Source organism: Neopelma chrysocephalum, unplaced genomic scaffold (genome assembly GCF_003984885.1).
Source record: "Neopelma chrysocephalum unplaced genomic scaffold, ASM398488v2 Primary Assembly neopelma1_45, whole genome shotgun sequence".
NCBI lineage: Eukaryota > Metazoa > Chordata > Aves > Passeriformes > Pipridae > Neopelma > Neopelma chrysocephalum.
Window position 1 is genome coordinate 14,308,398 of NW_020897704.1, and position 21,783 is coordinate 14,330,180.

General features: G+C 36.3%; 1 protein-coding gene across 2 annotated transcripts in view; it reads right to left on the bottom strand.

The window, feature by feature from the left end:
• Positions 1 to 2,076: 2,076 nt before the first annotated feature.
• Positions 2,077 to 21,783, bottom strand: part of CACNA2D1 (calcium voltage-gated channel auxiliary subunit alpha2delta 1) — a 383,935-nt gene continuing 364,228 nt past the window's right edge. For both annotated transcript variants that reach the window (XM_027679464.1, XM_027679465.1), the window contains 5 exons: positions 21,132 to 21,187; positions 20,855 to 20,984; positions 19,434 to 19,546; positions 15,851 to 15,933; positions 2,077 to 6,676 (listed from right to left, as the gene is read on the bottom strand). In XM_027679464.1, coding sequence (XP_027535265.1) covers positions 6,560 to 6,676; positions 15,851 to 15,933; positions 19,434 to 19,546; positions 20,855 to 20,984; positions 21,132 to 21,187 — 499 coding nt within the window. In that variant the 3' untranslated portion in view covers positions 2,077 to 6,559. The remainder of the gene's footprint in view (positions 6,677 to 15,850; positions 15,934 to 19,433; positions 19,547 to 20,854; positions 20,985 to 21,131; positions 21,188 to 21,783) is intronic.

Below are 21,783 nucleotides of genomic sequence, written 5' to 3' on the forward strand. Positions count from 1 at the left end.
GAAAGTAATGGATAAAGTAGCAGATGAAGCTTTTACTTAATGTGATAATTCCTGTCTTTGAAAAGGCATACAACTAAAACAGCAGTAGAAAAGTCTTTTTAAGAATTCACCTTCCAATCAGTAAGGCAGATGGTCAAAGCCTGGCTAGGGCCAGCACCATGTGTAGCCAGTTCCTAAACTCTGCTCACTGCAGAGTGAACTCGTGAGTAATTGACAACTACAGGTATGTGAGACAAATCACAAACGTGCTTATCAAGGGAAAGTCTTATTATCAAGTTTGAATATCTATTAACACAGTATGGGTTGTACACCACAGATCTAGTCAAGAAAATATTTGTAAGATCCAGAGATAAAAAAAGAGGTTCAAAACCCCAAAAGAAAGAGAGGTGTGGGTGTTCTACTGAAAGGGGAGATTTCACTTAAAGGTATCTGGGTTTCTGAACAAGGTTTCAAAACGAAAGGTCAATTCCTGAGAATGATATTCTCAATCAGGAAAAGAGAGAAATTATTATATATATGAAATGTAGAATAAATACAGTTAGACTTCGGATTAAATAATTTTCTTGAAAAAGACTCGTTTTCTTTCCCTCCTTCCCCCATATACACTTTGGGAACAAAAACTCCTAATAGACTATTGGAAAGAGAGACATTGCTTTCAAGGTCTTTTGCAACAGGCAGAGAAAATGTACCATTTAGGGTGGGCATTTAGATCAGTCAAGCATTACAAGGAGCACTGGACTAATAGATGCGACAGCGAAGGGTTTTTATAACATCCATGTTATATAATGTCTTGATTTCTGTAGATGGCGAGTAGCAACTGAGCCGCATTGGACAGTGTGAAGTCATCTCTCAAAATAATACAATATGACAGGCCAACTGCATTTTGCTTTGATTTGCAAAAGGGGTGAATATAGAATATCTCACTGCAGTGCAGCCATTCCCATATCAAACTAATGAAGTCTAAGACGCCTGTAAGTTCCAGAACTGTGAGGGAGAAATTTGGTGTTTTCCAAGAGTATCAGCTCCCATACTTGATGACTAGTGTATTGTAATACAGAATTTAAACTAAAAGTCTACCACGAATGGATTTGGGGGTTTTATTTTTTTCTACGTCTCAATGGCAGTCAGCGTACAGAAAACATGATATAGTGAGTTCAGCATGTGGGGACAATCATGTAGTTAGGAAGCAATGTTTAATCTAGTTGAGGCCAGTAATCTCTGGATGTTGATGCACAATGTTATGCACTGCCTTGTAGCATTTCCACATGGGCGATCTGTTGCTCTGCAGCATTAGAATCTGCATTTGATTTCTTATTCTCTTACCTACTCCTCAGGGATTCAGTAAATCCATCAGAATTTTACAACTGCCATTCTCTCTGGGCTGTGACACGTATGCAGTCAAGGATTAAAATCAGGCTTCTAAAGCAGTTGCCACTTGCAGCCTCTACTCTGCTCTTCCGACAGAGATTGGCAGTGCCACTGCAGGAAGTCTGAAAACCCAGCAAAACACCTTCCGAACCCCCCAAGCCTGTTTATTAAGGTACATAGATCCACTTTGAATATAATGCTTAGCTAAGAACAGCAGCAGTACAGAAACGGACTCATAAATCATGCAGCAATCTTGGTCAGAAGTGGGGCAACAACTTTGGCAGGACCCATCTGAGCCATCTGATTTTATTCTGCTTCTCCATGTGAATGAACCCTTGGACTTCATCAGTGTTTACAAGTCAGGAAAAGGCAACCCTTCCTAAAGCAATTGTTTCAGGACAACAGGGATACCTCAGATGCTTTGCAGATTTTGATTTTACTTAGAGCTTTACAGACTCTCAGTTTTCATTGGTTAGATTATTTTTTCCCCACTTCATTTGAAATTTTCACAGTCACAATGAAACAGAAATGAGGGCTTGCTGGACATCCTTTTCTGAACCCTATGAAAAACTCTGTTAAGTCATTGTCTTCACTCTCTCCAGACACTTGGGTGCAATTTTATAGCAAACTCGGAAGTATTATATAGTAAATAATGTAGGCTCTCATTTACAAGTTTTTATTATACAGAGTGAACAATCAAAATAGTTGTTGACTTTAAATGATAAACTTTTATTCTGAATATACTGTTTTTGCACAATAATTAACACAACAGTTCTAGGATTATAAACTTTTTATATCATTATTGTACAAATTTTTACAAAAAATTATTTTTCCAGGCTTGTCAAGTTCCACAAAAGTGTCAAGAGAACACAAGAAAACGGAGAAAGACCTGCTTGCCTTGTAAGAGCAACCAAGTCTTTTTCTGCAGAAACGCACACTGAGCATTTCAATAAAAATATCCCAGAAAGCATGATCCAGACATTCCATACAACACAAGAAGAGAAGACAGCTTTGTCAGATCACAATCGCAATTTCATGGCGTCTGAACAAGACAGTATCCCTTTAGCCTCAGTGAAATATATCTTCAAGATGATGTTTTCCTTTTAAATCATAAACAGGAGAGATGCAAGTAGCTGGGAAGAGGGTGAGGCTAACTTTTCAAAACTCTTGAATTGTTTTCAGACACTTTGTTTTAATATTTTACAGTAGTGTACAATGAGTATTAACAATATTAACATTGTGGTATGAACAAAATAATAATAAATCTGGCCTTTTCTAAAGGCTTGAATGTCTGATGAAGATAGGGTAAAATTTATCCTAAGGAAGGAGTTATTAAGATTTCATGTTCAGTCAACATTCCAAAAACACCAGAGTGCATTGCAGTGCCTTGTAGGCATTAATATATTTCTTAATAACCAGTGTTTTAAATTTTAAGGTTCAATGGGACTGAGGTGGTGTTTTGGAATTCTTACGAAGCAAGTTTTCTGAGCTTATATGTTAATGGGAACAAAAGGTCTTAATGTCTCTTCAGTGACACCAAAACACTCTCAACCACAGCAAGTAACACTTGGGTTGCGAAGGTCACTTAAAAGGGATACTGCCTATTTGAAACCAGTAAGGCCAGTTTTTAAGTTAGTAAAAGGAATATTGTAGGAAAACTTACAAATGGCAGCAACATTGTTGTTTTTGTCAAGTTAAGCAGTAAAGCCTCAAGCATTAGAAACATGAAAAAGTTCATACTAAAATCTTAAAGGTACAGGACCTAAAAATCTTGTCAATCAAACCTGCTATGTTATGTTAAAAACCTGTTACAAATATGGACCACGGTCAGTGTTTTGGCAGTAATGCTGGTTGTTTAAATGAAAAACTAAAAAAGAAACCTTTCATGTTAAGTCCTCAAATCATGTTTTGCACAGTACCATGCTGTAACAACTTTAATGGTGGTTATTTTTCAGACATACAATACGCTGCATGACTTCTGTGTAAACAGAACTAATCCCAACAGTTCCCTTAATGCCATTTAAAGGATTTGAGCAAACATCAACAGAGCTTTTTATCTGGCTTATAATTTTTTACAATATATTGTAATTTGAAAATATCTCAATTTAAAGCCTAAGATCAAGTTTCTTCTTTCAAAGGCAAGACAACTATGATGCGTTACGTAAGAGTAAGGACACCCTTCTGCATGAGAATTTGTATTTATTTATGTGAGTTATTTCTATCGACTGGTGTTCACATTTTGTGATAGCCAAAGTTCACATTGCATTTTCTATCTGTGTTTTGCAATTTGAAGATATCAGAGTAGTGTATTTTAAAAAAATCTTGACCATCACTTGGATATTCTAATATAACATTTTAAAGTATTTAAACCAATATTTTTTAAAGTATTGAGTTCTATGGGGACAGAGAGCCAGATCCTGAATTTTTAATCAGATGGGTATTGTGACTGGAAGGCTAAGTGTTTATAACAAACATTATTCTCCAGGTATAGAGGGACAGAGGAGAGGAACAAAGGACATTTTCCTCTTTGGATCACCCAAGAGGGCTATGTGTCTGCATGGCAAGGGCTTCTCCCTCCTTTTGCATTTGAGTAATTTAATGGAAGTGGGTTGAGAGCAAGACCCACAGACGTTTTTTTGTGACAGCATTAGTTTGTGCCTTCTCTCTTTATGCCTACAGATTTTAATAAAAAGTTTAATAAGTAACTTCAAATATGCCTTGCCAGCACAACCCTTGCCAATGTTAAATAGTGTAACTTGTCCATGAAGGGTTTCTTTTGGGAAGCTAAATGAAAACTATAGAGAACTTAATATACCAACAATCTTTCAAGAAATTAAAAGAGCAAAATGCAAACAAATGTGTATTTTAAGTAACCTTAGAGTAAGAGCTATGAATGCAGTAAGTATTGGCCTATTCCTACAAAACGTGTTCTTCCCATAAAATGTGAATTGACCACGTCAAGGAAAAATACAGGATGCAGTCTTGGCATTAAAAACACTTAAACCAATTTTTCCATCAGGTGGTAACTGGTGACAGGGTGAAGAGAAGTACAGCAATACGACTGAAAAGAAGAGCTCCAAGTTTATCTTCACCCATATTATCAACATTAGCTCACCTTCCCTGAGGAGGACTTGAAGTCATCCATGAAATTATTGGAGATATTCTTTTTAAAAAGCTAAATTTGATCACTGAATAAAAGGTCAGGATTTATTTTTCCTCACTCACTGTGTTCCCAAACATGAGAAAATACACAGCTGGAGCCAAGGTACATGAGAAACAATGAACCAGCCATGAGTACAAGTACAGTAGACGTCTGATCTTTCAAGCCATGCCACAGCTTTGAGGAGCTTCTTCAGTTTTCATAGGATATTAATGCATGTCCAATCATTTTTTTAAGCTTTTGGCATGATCAAAATTATATCAATCAATTGCCAGCATATACATACCAATGCTTTGCATTCTATAATTTTTTTAAAGAGCTAGTGTATTGTGCCATGTTAATATTTGCATATTGCAGTTGTTAGCAGAACTGTACAATACCAGCAGAGTTGCACATTCATTGGTTTAGCTGTCTTGCAATACTGTTTAGTTTTGAAAACTTAGAAAAAAAAAGCGCAAAACATATTTTGCATCAACACTATGCTACACTGTAATATTGTAATTTACTGCACCAACCTGTATCACCAATGAGGTTGTATAAAAACAACTTCTAAAGTTATTATTCACAATCAAGTATCAATTTGCATACATATAGATTCAAGGCTCCCCTTTTGTTTATATTTTTTGTAATCACAGCAACCAGGACATTTTGCTGTTAAATATGCTATTTTCAGTAATAAATAGCAACAGCAGTTGTTTTAATATTAGGGGGGGTTTATATGAAGGAAACAAAGGGGGAACCTGATATGAACTTTAGAGAACATATACTTCCAAAAATAAATGCGTTAAATCTCATTTTTATATACTTAAAATATCTGTACACAGATTTTCATGTGAGATCACTATTCCGTAAAAAATCCAACTCAACCCTTTTGTTACAATAGCTATATTTACCCTATTTTCTCAGCTTTTTCATTGCACAGTATATTCAGAGCTCTGTTTCATAATATAATTTAATATGATTTGATTGCAACACATTGCAATGTTCAGTTTCTCACACAATAAAAGAATCACTCAGTTACCTTTTCAGTGAACTATACTCTACCATCAAAGAAAACAAACTGAAAACAATAACATAGCATCATCATCATGCAAAATACCCTTGGAAACCAACGTTCAAATATCACAAAGACATTTTTTATTCACAAGCATTTTTGTTTCAGCCTTTGAATGATTCTACTAGCTTTATATGTAACTGCATTGTGAAAAAGAGGTGAGTGTTATGTTGAAATTAACATTTTTTCTGACAGAAGATGACACCAAGTTTAAAATGAAAATAACTTTTTAGTTAAACTCTCCAGCACCTTTGTATTTTGAAACACAGTAGTTTTCTCCTTTTCTTCCTTTCTTCTTCCTTTCTTCTTCCCTCCCTTCTTTCCTTCCTACATACAATTTATCAACCTACCAAAACTTAGTTGGCTGCATGATTCATTTCGGAAGAATAAACCGCTCATCATGAAACATTCCAATCATGCTGAACTTCTAAGGAAAACTGGCCAATATTTTCATTTTACTCAACTAGTTTGGACAAAACTGATGTTCAAAGCAGCCATCATGGTGCTAGTAACATATACTGGGGACAACATTTTCTTTTTTTTTTCCTTTTTCTTTTTTTTTTTTTGTTTTTAAATAACTGTTCATGTAAAAGAATATAAATCTTCAAGATATCCAAAGCTCAAAAGAAATGAAAATCATAAACGTAAGCTATTATTAGGGGAGCCCTTTTACATGAAGTCATCAAGATTACAACAACAAACAAACAAACAAAAAATAATTTAGATTTCCCCAATGGAGCACATACAGAAGTCTGCTCGAATGGCATAGATGATGCAGCATTCACACACGTTTAAGGATCCGACACTCCAACATGCAGCCACCGTGGGCGCCTTTATGAGTCTCACAACGACTGATCACCAGACATGAGCACTGCTGTTCTGCTGCTGTCTGAATAGCTGACCCCTTCTAAAATGAAACTGAGGCTATCGTTTTGGCCGGCTCTTGATTAAGTTATGCAGGTTTTGGTTTAGCAAGGTCATAACTGGCAGTGTCTGCTGCCAGATAACAGCCAAAGCAGGACCAGCTGAATTCCTACCATGGACCACAGTGATGGACTCAGACCAGAGGCACCACCGCAGTCAGCTGAATCTTCCTGTCGACAAGAAAAGAAGAAATCATTTAACATTAATTACAATGAATTTTCCTGAGAAAGAATCTACAGTTTAGTTTGCGACATTTTGAACTATCATTGAGGCATCATTTTTGGTCTTATATATGTTATTTTACTGACACAACAGCAAAATAATTCCTGAAACTTTGTCTGATTTTTGATACAAAGGGTTTGCATTACTATTTTAACTACTAGCATGAGAGAATCAAATACTTTCAAGGTTTATTACAGTCACTTATGAACTAGGTGGGATACTTACACCATCAATCAAGAAATGCTATGGGATATACCTGGGGGCCTCAGAAAACCCCATTTATATTCCTTAAAATTACATCAATTGTAAGACTCTGAGTATCACTTTATTGTGAGGAAAGAGAGAATAACAAATAACTTTTCAAGATTAGAAAACAAATACCAAAATACGTTTATGTCCATTTCATCAAATGATGGCACATTAAAATGAATATGGTCTGCAGGTGAAGGTATGATCAAAGAGAATGAAAATCCTTTCTCTGTTTCTGATGCTCTATTCAAGTAGGAGAACCAAATTTCCTAACATGCTTTCTTACATGTTTGATGCAGTTCAGTAGAGAAGACATGCTCCCCTTTGAGGGCTCACTCTGAGTTGCACTGCTCTCTCATGCATCAGTGGACCCTACTAATCCTTATGCCAGACAGCAATCAAACACCTCTTTTTCTCATTCCTTTCTACCATTCATTGCTGTTCTGTGGTTCCACTTTGCCTATAACGCATAATACTTTTCCCATTATGGACTTATTCATTAGTCTGGCTGAAATATATTTGATACCTGTTCTGGAGCCTGTACCATCTTACACCTTGTTTCTCGGGACAAATACAAACTGTGGTTAGCACCTAAAACACCAGGACAATGTTCCAGCCATCCCCCCATTTCTTTGTCTGCTGAGTCCAGGATTCATGAGTAGCTCTGAAGGCTAAAAATACTTGGTCTTTCTCCTGTTTTCACTGTATTCTGTACCATAGTATAAAAAGACGATTTCCATTTCCCAAGAGATCCAAGCCTCCAAGGACAAGAAAACAGTGTAGCTGGAAAGGGACTTAGGTATATTAGCAATTAGGGAAACTTCTTTAACAGGAGCAACACGTTCAGGGAAGGACAGACAACTGCACCTGAACAGTAACAGAGCCTGGCTGCTAGCACAGAAATAAAAATTATTTTAGAACAAAAATCAGAGGAAAACCAACCAGCAGGAAACAGTTCCTGGTTCAGACTGATATGTAATGAATACTCAAAGTACCTCAGAAAAGGTTGGGGGCAGGGGGGTGGGTCAGTGGGAGCTAAAAAGAACACAAGCAGGATAAAGGAAGGGTCATTAAACCATCTTTAATTCATTGGTACATCCTTAAGCAAAACCTTCCAGTGCTAGGAACATAAAATCAAGATGGAGGAATGACAATCACCCATCAATGAACCATCCCAAAATAATACACATATCAGAAACCTGGTGGAAGGACACTTATCAGTAGCACAGAACATTGTCAGGCTACCAGCTTTATAAGAATGGCAGTATAGGACATGCAGCAGAAGAGTGCTACATAAATGCAACAACATAAAAATCTTATAGGAAAAGTGTGATGGAATCTCTGTAGGTAAGAAATTTCAGAGTCTGATAATAAAAAAAGTAATACTAGAATTGCACTGCTGACCGCCTGATCAGACGGACAATATCAACATTATGTGAGATTGGAGAAGGCACATAAAGATTGGATCGAAACCTTATCAAACAGATATGTAGAGATCACATTTTCAGATATGACAAATGGTTTTTAGGACAAACAATCTTTGAATCTTTAGGGGTGCACAGGGCCCTGTTCAAAATTATTAGTGGAGTTGCTCTGTACAGCTCTAGTAGCTCTGTAGACCACAATGCAATAGGATTTAGCATTTTTGTGTGAAAGATCAGGCCAAACAAATCCAAAATGGGAGATACCAACTTAAAGAAAGGTAACTACCTGAAAATTACCAAAAGCAGTTAAAAAAAAACCAAACCCAAACAACCTCAAACCCAAGAAAACAGAAAAAACCTTAACAAACAAACAAAAACAGAAAGCAAGGAAAAAGCCAAACAGACCTAGAAGCAGCATCTCAAAAAGCAAGTTCCTTACAAGGGTCCAGAAGAATATTTAGAAATTAATGCCCCAATTAGAAAAAACAACCACACACCACCCACACCTAAAAGCGCAATCCCAAAACAAATGAAAACATACCACCACCACCCTCTACCAAAAAAACACCCAATGCATAACCAAACCCAAAACCCAAAGAAACACCCCTGCATGAATCAGTAGGGAACTTAAGTACACTGTCATAGAGAAAAGGTCAGTATTTAAGAAATCAAGTTTACTCAACAGGAACAGCAAAGTACATAAAAATGACAGATTAAATATAAACAAGAAAATTAGAAGGGCCGATAAATAATTTTTTATGACTTCCCTGCAGAATATGCTGAAAATGATAGTAGAAATTTTTTACTAAAACATAAGCACGAAGCAAATATGAGGTCAGGGCAACTGCTTCATAAGAGAGGTGTAAAGAGGGAATCTGGGCATTATAGGGCACAACAAAGAATTTCAACAAGTTCTTTGTGTCAGTTTTAATTGGTGAAAACTTTAATGGTATTCCCTCTACACACAGTGCATTCTTCAAAGCAAGGAGGTCAGAGTAATCAGAATCAGTTGGGAAAAAATATATGGAATAACAGATAAAGTAGACAAATTATACTCAGTACCTTATCAGGAATTATAATATTCACCAAAAGGCTCCTTTAGAAACTTGGATGTAAAATAAAACCCAAAAAACCAAACAAGACCCAAAAATTAGCATTCAAATTCCTCAGAAAGAAACAAAAACTCATTCTGTTCTAAAGCAAATAGCTCATGTTAGCTGCCATTCTTTATCAACAGTAGTCATTTCCAGATATGTCTCTGTCATGTGATAGCTTTATAATTTAGTTCTGTAGTTTTGGGTTAGATTTTTGTGTGTTTTTATTTTTGCTTTTGGTTGTTTTGTTTTTTTTTTTGGTTGATTGCACTCCACAAGTTCAAAATTCCTGAGGTTTCTTGTCAACAAGGAAGTCCTAAGTAAACTCTTCTGCACAGATTTGGAGTAGAATGCTAAGATTTCAAGATGCATTGAACTTTCTGGTTTATTTAGTTTGGCTCTGTCACTATTTGCATCTGCATTATGTCTTGTCATGCAGTTTTATTTCTACTCAAAGCACCTAAAAATAACCCCGTTGCATCTTCCTCACAGTGACTACCATTAAAAAACAGAATTATCGGTAAAGGTTTCCTCTCACATGAATTCAATGAACAGCACTCAGTGTTACCTTTTGGTATTTAAGATTTCTTATCACTGAAATTACTAAGACAAGTCTTCTTTGAAGCAATAGTCAAAAGTAAAGCAGGAGATTTAAAAATTTTCAATAGAGGGGAAATGTCTGGAGAGTAAATAAGAAGTAAATTGAAGGTCTTAAACAAAATTGTGCATAACATGAAGGGAAAAACATCTTTATAGTGAAAATGGCATCCAGTATGGATACAGAGTAGATAGGTCTCCACATACTGAATTATACAGTACTCATCTTACATGTCACCTCTGTATTAGACCAAATATTGGGTAAATTACATTGATAAATTAATCCTACCACTATATGTATTTGAAAAAAAACCCCAAACACCTCCATTCTGTTGTCCATTTCTATTTGCTCTTTGCCATTTTGTTTTAACTACATTGCAATTTATGGTCACTGCTCTTACATTCAACAGTCATACAATGTTCCTATTGGATTGAAATTTTGCTCTCTCTCTAGGACTACACAGAGCAGTTTTTAAGGGATTCACTATTAACAATAGTAGAGAATGCTTTGAAAGCCTCATGAAGGAGAGGCTTATTCTTATTATGAATGACAGTATTAAACTGTAATACACAAAATTATACAAGGTTTATACATATATTTCAAGGTCGGGGAGATTTTAACCTCATATTTATCAAAGCCACATTGAATTTCTGCGGTTTGTAGACCAATTTGCAGTGGTAAACCAGCACTTCTGCCAAGAACAATTTCTAAATATTGCCTCTGGAATCAGTTATTCTTTTGTGCCCTAAGCCAAGACAAAAATAGTAGTGGCAAAGAAGGTACAGTAAATCCTACCTAAATTAATTTTTTTCTCCCTAGCATTGAACATTGTAATTTCCTTGCGTGTTTTTACTGTTTTGAAAACGAGAGGAAATGAAAAAAAAAAAAACAGTATAAGAAAAGAGGAGAAAGTCTGATTATATGGCAATTTAAATGAATTAAAGAAATCAACAGTTTCATGGAAATTACTGACATTCCATCATTAATTTAAAATCAGATTGAGAAAAACATCAGTTCTGAATGATCTTCAAAATGCCTTTTTTTGAAAACACTTCCCCTATTCTTGAGTTTTAAGAAAACTTCTCAACTATTACATGTAAATGTTATTTTTGAGATTTCTTCTAAAGTATCTTTTAACAAAGGTATATAGCATTATTTTATCCTGTCTTTACATTATCTTTCACTTCATTCTTGGGCAGGATGAGCTCATTAGCCTTCTGGCAGTCATCCTAGGAGAAGGACAACTCTCATACCAAACCCGGGCAGATGGAGCTCGCTTAGCCCTGGAAGGCCATCCATCTAAGAGAAGGTCACTCTAATCAAACCTACGTCCTGAGGACCTCGCTGCCACCGTCCAAGCTTGCTCGGCCCTGGCAGATGAACCTCAGGATTAAAGGGTGGGTTCAGTTCCGCGCATACTGCATCTCACCTAAAAAATCCATTGCGCAGGCTTGAAGGCTTTACCCACATGCAAAAAGTCCTGCAGCGACGGGCGAGGGTCGAAACGGTAGGTGAAAGGTGCACTGGGATGCTTTTGAGAAAGCACGCAGGATCACTCTTGAGGAGAAAAGACAACGCAGAAAGAATCGAGCCATGCAGAATATACCATCTAAGGAGTCTTTCTGCTGTGTCTTTTGCAACCGTACTTGCCTTTCTTGTATTGGCCTTTTTAGCCACCAACGCGCTTGCAAGAAACGTGGGTAGAGCCCTTCCCAAATCTTCGTTCGCGAAGCCTAGCCATGATCACATTATCTTTACCTCTGCTAGTGCAATTACACACTGAACTATTTTTAAGCACTTTCACTGAAATTTTCCAGCCCATTATGTTAATCATACAAAAATCCTGAATAATAGATCAGTTCGGGATGTCTTTCCTGTGTTGTCCTCAAAATAATATTCTGTATATTATTTCTCTTTGAAGAGAGAAAGAATTGTAAAAGAAATTGGAAAGAATCATCTTTAGCCACTTTCATTTCATCAGAAGTGTATAAGAAATTTCTTGCATTAATAAATCACATGTCAAATTTCCTGGCATGCTTGAAGTAGAGAAGTGTCAAATCTAAGTGTCATTTCCTTCATGTCATACTTTACTATGATAACTCTAGATGGGATTATTTTACATCACACACTGTGAAAATTATTCAGCACTTTCAGAATGAAAATGAATGGTTTTATAAAACCATATATTCATTTTTAAGTATCAAACCCACATATTTATTGTTAGATATGAACATTTCCTTGAAGACAGTGCCAGTCCAAAATTTTAAAAATACACATGGAACTAAAAATACACATACATACATACATACATACATGTTACTTATTACTCCTTTAGAAGTGCACTAGAACTGTTTAATGTACTAAAACTGTGTCTGCAAATCATAATAATTCATCAGAACCCTTTGTGCTACAATGACTTATAGAAGGGTAAAAGAACAATATATGCCAAAGAGCTTCTGATCTGGCCTTCAATGTCAGTTGATCACCTCAAAGTTATACCTTTTATAAGCATGTATTTTAAATGCTTCATATTGCATGGAAAAGACCTTTGCTTTTACTGAAGATTTCCAGTTCCAATGCATGGTCCTTCATAAATTTTGTGTTACCCTCCTTTGTCTGGACTTCCATACAAAGCTGTCAAAGCTGTACAGCTACCCATGCATAGATGAGGGACATAGGCTATTCCATCAAGATATATCCAATTGTCTGGTCTGCTAATAACCCTCAAAGCTCCCATGTTTCTGGAAGCTGATCGGAGCAAGACATTCACAGTAGGGCCTAAAAACTTATACAGTTCTTTTCTTTACTTTCAGGCATGGCAAAAAAACCAGTGTGCATGTACAAAGTAAGAGTAAGCCTTTCAAGGTGGTGATAATGACTATTTTGTTATCCTCGATGAAAAGGAAAAAAAAAACCCATCACATTATTGAACCTGATCAGTGGTTTGTATCTGTGTTGGCTTCAGTGATTTTAATAAAACTACACAGATTACTGTCCAGAAAAAAACCATTTCCAAAATCACGAAGTTATTAAAAACAAGATGGATGAACAAAATTACCTCTACAACTTTCTGCTGCCAAAAGTCTATCAGCTAAAATTTTATTCCGTGGGTTTCCCATCTTAAGCAGAAAGCCCAATTTGGGCATAAAGAATTCAGCTCAAGGTGAGTCTTTGCTGTTTTATGTACATTGGACAGTGGTTTTTTAATTAAAAGAAGGTTACTTGCAGAGCAAATTGCATGAGTAAGAACATGAGATATTAATCTAGACTTTAAAGTGAAATACCACTGGCTTATCGGAAGGGACTTTTACCCTTTCTTACAACCTTCCACCATGGCTGTGCAAGTTCCTAAGTTTGTTAGAAATTAGATCATTTAAATACAGAATAGGAAACTTCAGAATTACTCAAATACAGTTGTTAAACAGAACTTTAAGATTTTTTTCACTGTTGTTCAAGTGATAATAATTGAACCTTCCCTTAAGTTCAAAGAGAATACACATTATTGAGAAAATGGGTTTTCTAAATTGCTACAATTTTCAGTATTTTACTACACTAACTCTGAAAAATGCCCTCTAAGCTTCCAGTTCTGCCTCTCAGTTGGCTTTACTTTGATAGACATGTGAGTATCTCCCTCTAGTGGTTTTCAGAGCAATAATGTTGATCAGAGACCCCTCCAGTCACGAATTTTATGCTCTTTATCTCAGCAGTTCTCTTGCAGACATCTCGCTATCACAGTAGCTAATGACACAGTCCCACACCATTAAATTCAACACAGGCTAATTGCCAAGGCTTTCGTTGTGAACTCCAGAGTCTGTACTAGGTCAACACACAGGTCTTACCCATGTAGTTAATTAGGTTGATACACAATATTATCTGTTGTGTTCATTTGAATGCAGTGAAAACTCACTCTTCTCAATAGCAGCACTTACACAGAGCACTCATCCTTGCTATCCCTAAGTAAAGCTTTATTTTCACAGGTATTGCAATCTCTTCTATTTACTTTGTATCTTTGTGTAGAAACCTTTCTTCTGTTCATTTAACAAGGACAAGGCAAAAATGCTTAGAAGGGAATGACATGTACTCAGCTGATATATGTGCAATCTCAAAGAGCCAACCATATAAACCCAACAGGTTCCCTTGTCTTTGTATGTGCTATGGGAGAGGCCCTTCTGTTCAGCAATTCTGATTTATAAGGCTCCAGACAGGGTATTTTCATATTTAATTTCCCTTAATATTGCAATAGTAATTTGCTCCAGATTGTTGCTTTTGGGACTTGCTTCATTCTGTTTTCTTTTGTATGTTCAGTAAGTAAAAAAGTCTGCTAATTTTTTAAGCCAAGAAAAAAACCAAAAAATTAGAGAAAGTAACTGACCATCCACACCACATGAAAACTTGCAGAAAAATGAAGATAGGAGCGGACATCATGGCAGAGGCACGACTCGTTGTGCATATAGGCTGATCCTATTAATAACGGGCAAAGTAGCAAGTAGAGGAAAGGAAAGAAAACACAGAAAAAAAGACATACAAGATGAGATATCATGCAGATTGCTGGCAGTTAGCAGAGTTAATGTGAAAGCATCCACCCAAGAGCAAGAGATTCACAGCAAATTTTGCAAATAAACTTAACCAAAACAATCCACTGTTACAAAACACATGACTTACACACTGATCAGCACATCAAGCTAGTGAGCAAGAGTTGTACTTTCACACACAATCATATTAGGAGCGTTTGGAATATTTACAATGACCAAATATCTTCTGGATAGTTTTTCAACTTTATTTAACCTTTGTTGGCCAGTAAGAAGACTTCCTTTTTAAAATAAAATTTGGTTACTAGAAACAAATGCATTGAAAACCAACTTTTTGTTTTAATACAACTGACATCTCAGTAATTGTGCCTCCTTACAAGAAAAGCAGAGCACACCAAAACATGACTTGGTATACAGAAGTTATAGCCAACTGCATTGCTTTGGGACAATCTTTCCTTTGCAAAAATTGCATGAGGAACTAAAAATGAATTTTAAAAATATTTATTGTATCTAATGCCTGGCACTTTCATGTGCAGCACTTTCTGTCTTGAAATTTATTCTGAACAATTTAAATTCATCATAATCTCTTTCATACAGTATTTTGAAAGGTAAGGGAAAAAGCATATTCAAAATAATTTAGATATGTGGTAAGTTATAATTTTTTGCCTTCAAAACTTTAATACAATACAGGAAGTACTGAAGAGAACAATTTTAGTGATTTCAGTAAAGCAATGCACTTATATACCCGTTAAGAATATGACCTAAGGGCAACACAAATTGCAGAATTAGAAACAAATCTTAAACCACATATAACATTTTTAATCATTTAACAACATCTTAAATAATATTTGGAAACATTATTATAAAAATACTACTTTTAAGTCAGGATTATCATGTACTTGTGAAAACCATTGAAGAACTGAATTTCACGGCACCATACAGAGACCAACAGTGTTATGCTCACTGATGTTTCGGGTTTTTTTAGTAAGAATTATGTGTGAAAGCACAATGATTATAGGAAAGCCAGATAAGAAAGCAGCTGCTAATTTTATGTTAATCATGGGATATTTGAAATAGAGTGACTATGGTCTAGAGTGAACAGTATGTTTAGTGATATATAGGTTACCAGGCACCAAGGTATGCTTATACACAGTTCTCACTACTCTTCTAAAACAGCTCTACAATTGTCTTTAAAGATAGTCCTAAAGTCTAACAAGTTCAATTTTACCTGTTTGGCTTCATCAAAGCAGACATCGGGACCCTTTCTGTATCGAGGTTGTTTGACCATTTCACAAGGATTTGGCCCCTCATCTGTTTCTCTGGTTAAGGAGCATGGTTGTTTTTTGTGCATCGTACATCAGCAGGGTTGACATTCTGTTTTTATTTTCATGGCAGAAGAGAAGATTTATGCTAATTCAGATAGTACTGAAATAAACATCAATAGTCACAGTTCTTTGTTTGAAGAAAACCAATCCAACCCTCCAGATAAATCAAAATGAAATACCCTTTTTCTTACACTGTTTTAATCAAGAAAATAAACATCCTGCATAACTTTTTAGAATGAGTATTTTCAGGACCATACACAGAAAAAAATAAAAGCTGCATTCTTTTAACATTTTCTGTATTGCTTTTATTATCATTCCATAAATATTGAAGAAAATATTTCATAAAGTAATAAACTTTCAGTGGTACTGATTGGTTATAGGTTATGTTACCTCTGAGTTATTCTGCTAAAATGAAGATCATAGTAAAAGCAAGGAAACGCGTTTGGAAAATTAATGCTATATACAGGTTGAACACTGCATTGAAAGCCTATAAAAATGAGTGGTTCTATTATGTGTACACTTATATTACCCCAAATATAGAAAAGATCATCCCACTGTAGGCTTTGATGGTAAATGACAAGAACTAATGAGATCTCATTAGCATTTCAGTGATGAAGCAGACAGGGAAAATGCTGTCCATACTAACGGCAGAACATCAGGAGAGAAGTGGGAGCAGTGACACACTATTAATTAGCTAACTGTAAACATGAGACACTGCTTTAGTTTACATCTCTGAAATCTGTAATTGTTGATATTTAAGTGCAAATACTGTACTTCATATATGCCACTGGCTAACAAGGGGCTCCAGTCATCGGAGCAATCTTGTAAAGCATGGGTGTGGTAAACTGCAAAACTGCGTTCTGGTGAAACCTGCTTATATTACCATTCAGTGTGTTAAGTTTTTTGGGGTTTTTTTGGGTTTTTTTTTTTATTCTACTGTAGGTATACACACATAAAAGCTAAACTAGAGCATTTTAAAAAAATCTTAGCGCAAAACTTTACTTATCTTAGTAGCTCTAACTTACACTTGAAGCAATTTTAGTTATGCAATACCATGGTGTGCTACAGCAGCTTCAGTGCAACAAGTGGAGAGGTCAAAGGCAAGAGAAGGGAAGAGGATGGGGAATTTAGCTCTACAGATCTACATCTGCCTTCATGCAGATGTTATCAGACTCACCTCCCATTTTCTCTGCCATGGCCCAACTGAAAGGGAAGTTGAAACATGGAAATATCCTAAGAGACAATGAGCACAAGCAAAGCTGTACCAGCCAAAAGGAAGCAAAGTGTAATAATAACCATCTGAATAGCACCCAAAGGTCATTCTGTCTGCTTGGGTGATGTTATGCTACATCTGCATTTCACAATGTACCTTAGTTACAGAAAAGAGAGAATAACTTAGTACTGCATGGTTGGAAAAAAAATAAAATAGTTCATTTAGTCAATATAAGCCCACCCAGCTTCTCTGGCTGCCATTTGAGGACATTTACTGCTTTCTACAAGTTTTATCCCACAGGAAAATGCAAGTCATGTGCCCATTTCCCATCAAACCTGCTTCATTTTCTATCGTGAGTGCTGTCCATAAATTCAGACTGTGGCAACAGTTAATCAAACTGTCATGGACTGAAGCCAATTAGAATATTAGGCTGTGTTTACATAGTTCTGTGATGACACCCCAATGTAACTTCCTTTTCAGTCCAAGCGTAGATGGAATTCTAGTTTTATTAATGTGGCAATGAATGCATTGCTTGTGCCAAAGAAACAAATCATCTGTACTGCCATCTGCTTTTTTTTCAGAAATGGGAGAGGTTGTCTCAACTAACTTCCTGACATGGACAAAGGTATTACTAATTGTTTTCCATATTCCGTCATAATAATCCAAGTTATGATTTGATTTACCACCATGGTAAATCTGGCATGCTATCCTTGAGCCAGTGTTACAGAGCAAGACTGAGGTGAATTTCTCCCGACCTATAATATGTGGTGGCCTAGTGGTTAGCGTGCAGGACTTTCACTGCTGCGACCACGGGTTCGATTCCCAGTCCCTCCCGGGCAGATGGAACCCGTTAGCCCTGTGTGGCCATCCATCTATGAGAAGGACACTCTAAACAAACCTACGTCCTGAGGACCTCACTGCCATTGTCCAAGCTTGCTTGGCCCCGGCAGATGAACCTTAGGATTAAAGGGTGGGCTCAGTTCAGCGCAGGCTGTGTCTCACCTAAAAAATCCATTGCGCAGGCTGGAAAGGTAAAAGACCTTTCCCCAAATCTTCGTTCGCGAAGATGGGCCATTATTATTATAATATGTGTACATTGGTTTTATGTATTTCCATCACCATAGTATCTACTGCAGTGAGCAGGTTAAAGCAAAGAGATTGGCATGAACGTGGTTGTAAATTAGAACAAACTTTCACATGTTTTTAACTTTAATGCATGTGTTGTAAGGATTCTGCTTAGCATGTAAGCCACCTGTGTCTCCAGCCATCTCTGAAGAAACGCTATGCTAGCAGCTGGATAAAATCTAGCCTTTGATAGCTAAAGCAGTTTTCACAAGTAAGCAGTTTCACAGATTTCACAGAATGTTCTGAGTTGGAAGAGACCCACAAGGACCAAGTCCAGCTCTTAAGTGAATAGCCCCTACAGGGATCGAACCCGCAACCTTAATGTTCGTGGTACCATGCTGCAACCCACTGAGCTAATCTCCATTGTCACTGGCTCTGAGCACACGCTGTGCATCCATCAATTAACTGTTGGTGCAGCCTCTCAACTTTTCATGAACAAACACTCCTATCCTGACATTGCCCGTTTTCATTATTTTTCTAGACAGACATACTCTTGTCTTTTCTAAAGGCTGAACAAACCCAGGACTCTCAGACTCTCCTTGCCTGTTCTGTGCTCTAGACAGCAGCCTCTTTGGTGGCCCTTCACTAGACTTCCTCCAGTATTTCAGTGTGGTACTGGGAAGCCCTGAACTGTACACAGCACTCCGAATGTTGTCTAGGCAGTGCTGAAGACATGGGATGGACCAGTTCTCCCAATCTGCTGACTTGCTATTACAGCCCAGGATGCAACCGGTCCTCTTTACTGCAAGGCACAGTGCCAACTCATGTTCAACTTCTCGTCCATCATGAACCTCAAGCCCTTTTCTGCATGGGTCTTCCTAATAGCTCTGTCTCCAGCCTGTCCAGCTGTGTGTAATTATTCTGTCTTGGGCCCAAGACTTTGCATCTGACTTTTCGAAACTTCATTAAGTTCCTGGGAGCCCACTTCTGTCTAAGTTCTCACAAATAACAGCTTTGCTCTCCACCTCAATGATTGCTGGTTGAGATGATTTGTGATATTATCCACAAATACCTGCTGTTTCAAGTATTCCAGTGGCAACCATGTTACTAATATGTACATAAATGGGTTATTTTTCCCCAAATATATTCCATTATCCCATAGCCAAAAATCAATCCACACTATTAAATAATGTGATTTTAAAGGATACCCGGCTTCTCTGCTTGCATCAGTGGCTTTGGGTCACAGGAGCGGCACAGCAGTTGGCTGTCACTAATAATGAATACTAGATTGGTGTTTGAAATCTTCTCTGCATGATAAAGTCTGGAAAAAAAGCCAACAAAAATCTATGTTTAAATGAAGAAAGAAAATTCATATTTGAGAAGGAGACACAGTATTGGAATAAAAAAATAATACAGCTTCACAGAGTCAGTCTGCCTGCTACTGTTTATCTTTTTCATTAACAAACAGCAAGAAACATTTAAAACAAATTTTGTAATCTTTTCGACATTTCCATGGTACTCTCTTTCAACTAGACTTGTTAGTGGAAAAAATGGAAAAGAGCATAAAATTACTTTAATTGAGTTAATAGCTAGCTCTGTACTGCTACCGCAGTAGCTGTACTGAGAAATAACATCAGTTCAGCATCAATTAACACTGAGAAAACCCCCAACCACAAAAACAAACAAGCAAAACGCCAGCACATAAACCTGTCTGTAAAAGGGTGAGGGAAAGGTTTAGGGTATGTATTGGATATGTATTGGATATGTATTTGTTGCATTTTCATGTCCATATAATTCCACATAAAGTCTTTAAGTTAGTAGGGTCATCTATAATTTATAAATAAAATCAACAAATACTAGCAACATGTAGTAGGATGTAAGGAAGTGTGAAAAATGTCTGCGTGTTTTGGCTGTATTCACCATTCTCTGATGTCCTCTGTCTTTCTTTCCTGGCTTGAAATATTGTCTTCAAGGAGTTTGAAATCTGGCTGTTAATTCTAATTTCTAAGATATTTTCAGAAGCTCAAAATGCATGCAAAAAGCCAGCAGGCTCTTGTATGAAACACAGAGCAAGGTCCAAACTGCTATGTTTCTGAAGTGTCCAATTTTTTGACATAATATTAAACATCATCTTGAATAGCCATGTAGAGCCTGATGAGTAATTCTTTTAATCACAAAATAAAATAGCTTTGTTTGCTTTATAAGACTCACAGCTCTTAAATCATAAGCACTATTGAATAGAAGGTAAATTAGAAGATAAATTGCATAATCTTCTTGACCATCAAAAATTTCAATACATAACCAGATTAAAGAAAATTATATCCCTCAGAATATCACAGAATGCTTTTAAGTTGACATAATAAATTATGTCAAAAAAATCAAATTGTAACAGAGATAGAAATACAGTTTTCATGAAGCATATAGAGACTATAAACTAAAAAAATTGACTAGAGTATTTCTACAATCCTTTAATTGTTAGAATTTATCTGCCTATACACTTCTCTGTCTTGGTTATGAAAGTTTGGTGAAATTAATCCAAAATATATTTTTTGTTCTTATAACAGTGTCATTATCTTTTGTAAAATAAATGGCAATCCCAAAGTTATTATTTACATTGAAGAAATTTTACCTGGAGCAGTTTATACAGTCTACAATCCCACCAAAGGATTTATCATCGTTTTCGAAGAAATACTGAGTTTGCTCAGTGATGCAGCTTGTTTTAGGCAGAGCAGCACCGAAATCATCATCTTCCATATCAGCTGACAGAAAGAAAAAAGAAAAGAAGATAAATAAACGATGACATTTAAAGTCACAGACGTAATGGGGAGATCCAAATATGGCTCCCAGCCTAGGTTCTTACCTTCTACTTCACTCAAAGTTGACTCTTTAACATTCTCTTGACTTACCTGCTTCAAGGAACCGTGGAAAAGTCAAGCTCAAAAACAGCTGCTGTAAGATAGACCTGAACACAGAAAGACAACATGTATTTGTTAAATGCTCTTTTTCTTCCATGTATTTAATGGATACTTAAAAACTAGTCAAATACGAGTTATTAAAAATAAAATCTTTTTTTTTTTTTACACTTTTGCCTGTTATTAAAGCTGTGTTTCTTTAAACCTTACAGTTTGACTCTGGTTTTCTTTTCATGCATTCTCACAGGTCTTTCATACTAATCTTTTATTCTACTGTCAAGATTTACTATAACTTGTGCCCATAACTCACATAATGGAAAAGTTATCATGCCATCCATGCACTCCTTTTATAGCTCTGCAGGAGGTGGAAGAGGTATGCTGACATTCCTCTTAACACTTCAGCCAACCAGAACTCCTTTTGAACACACTCAGGAAAAATTCTCCTGACTTAGATACTTTACACTGATTAAGGTTCATTAAATTGCTAAGAAGGAGACCAACACCAGAATATTGCAAGTATATTATAAAAAAACATTACTGTAACAATTGACTTTTAAAATCTTCTCTATTCCTGCTGTTGAGTTAAGGACTGTATTTTCTTCCTACTTGTTGCCAAAACACTAAGGCTTAAAGAGCTTCATTTATT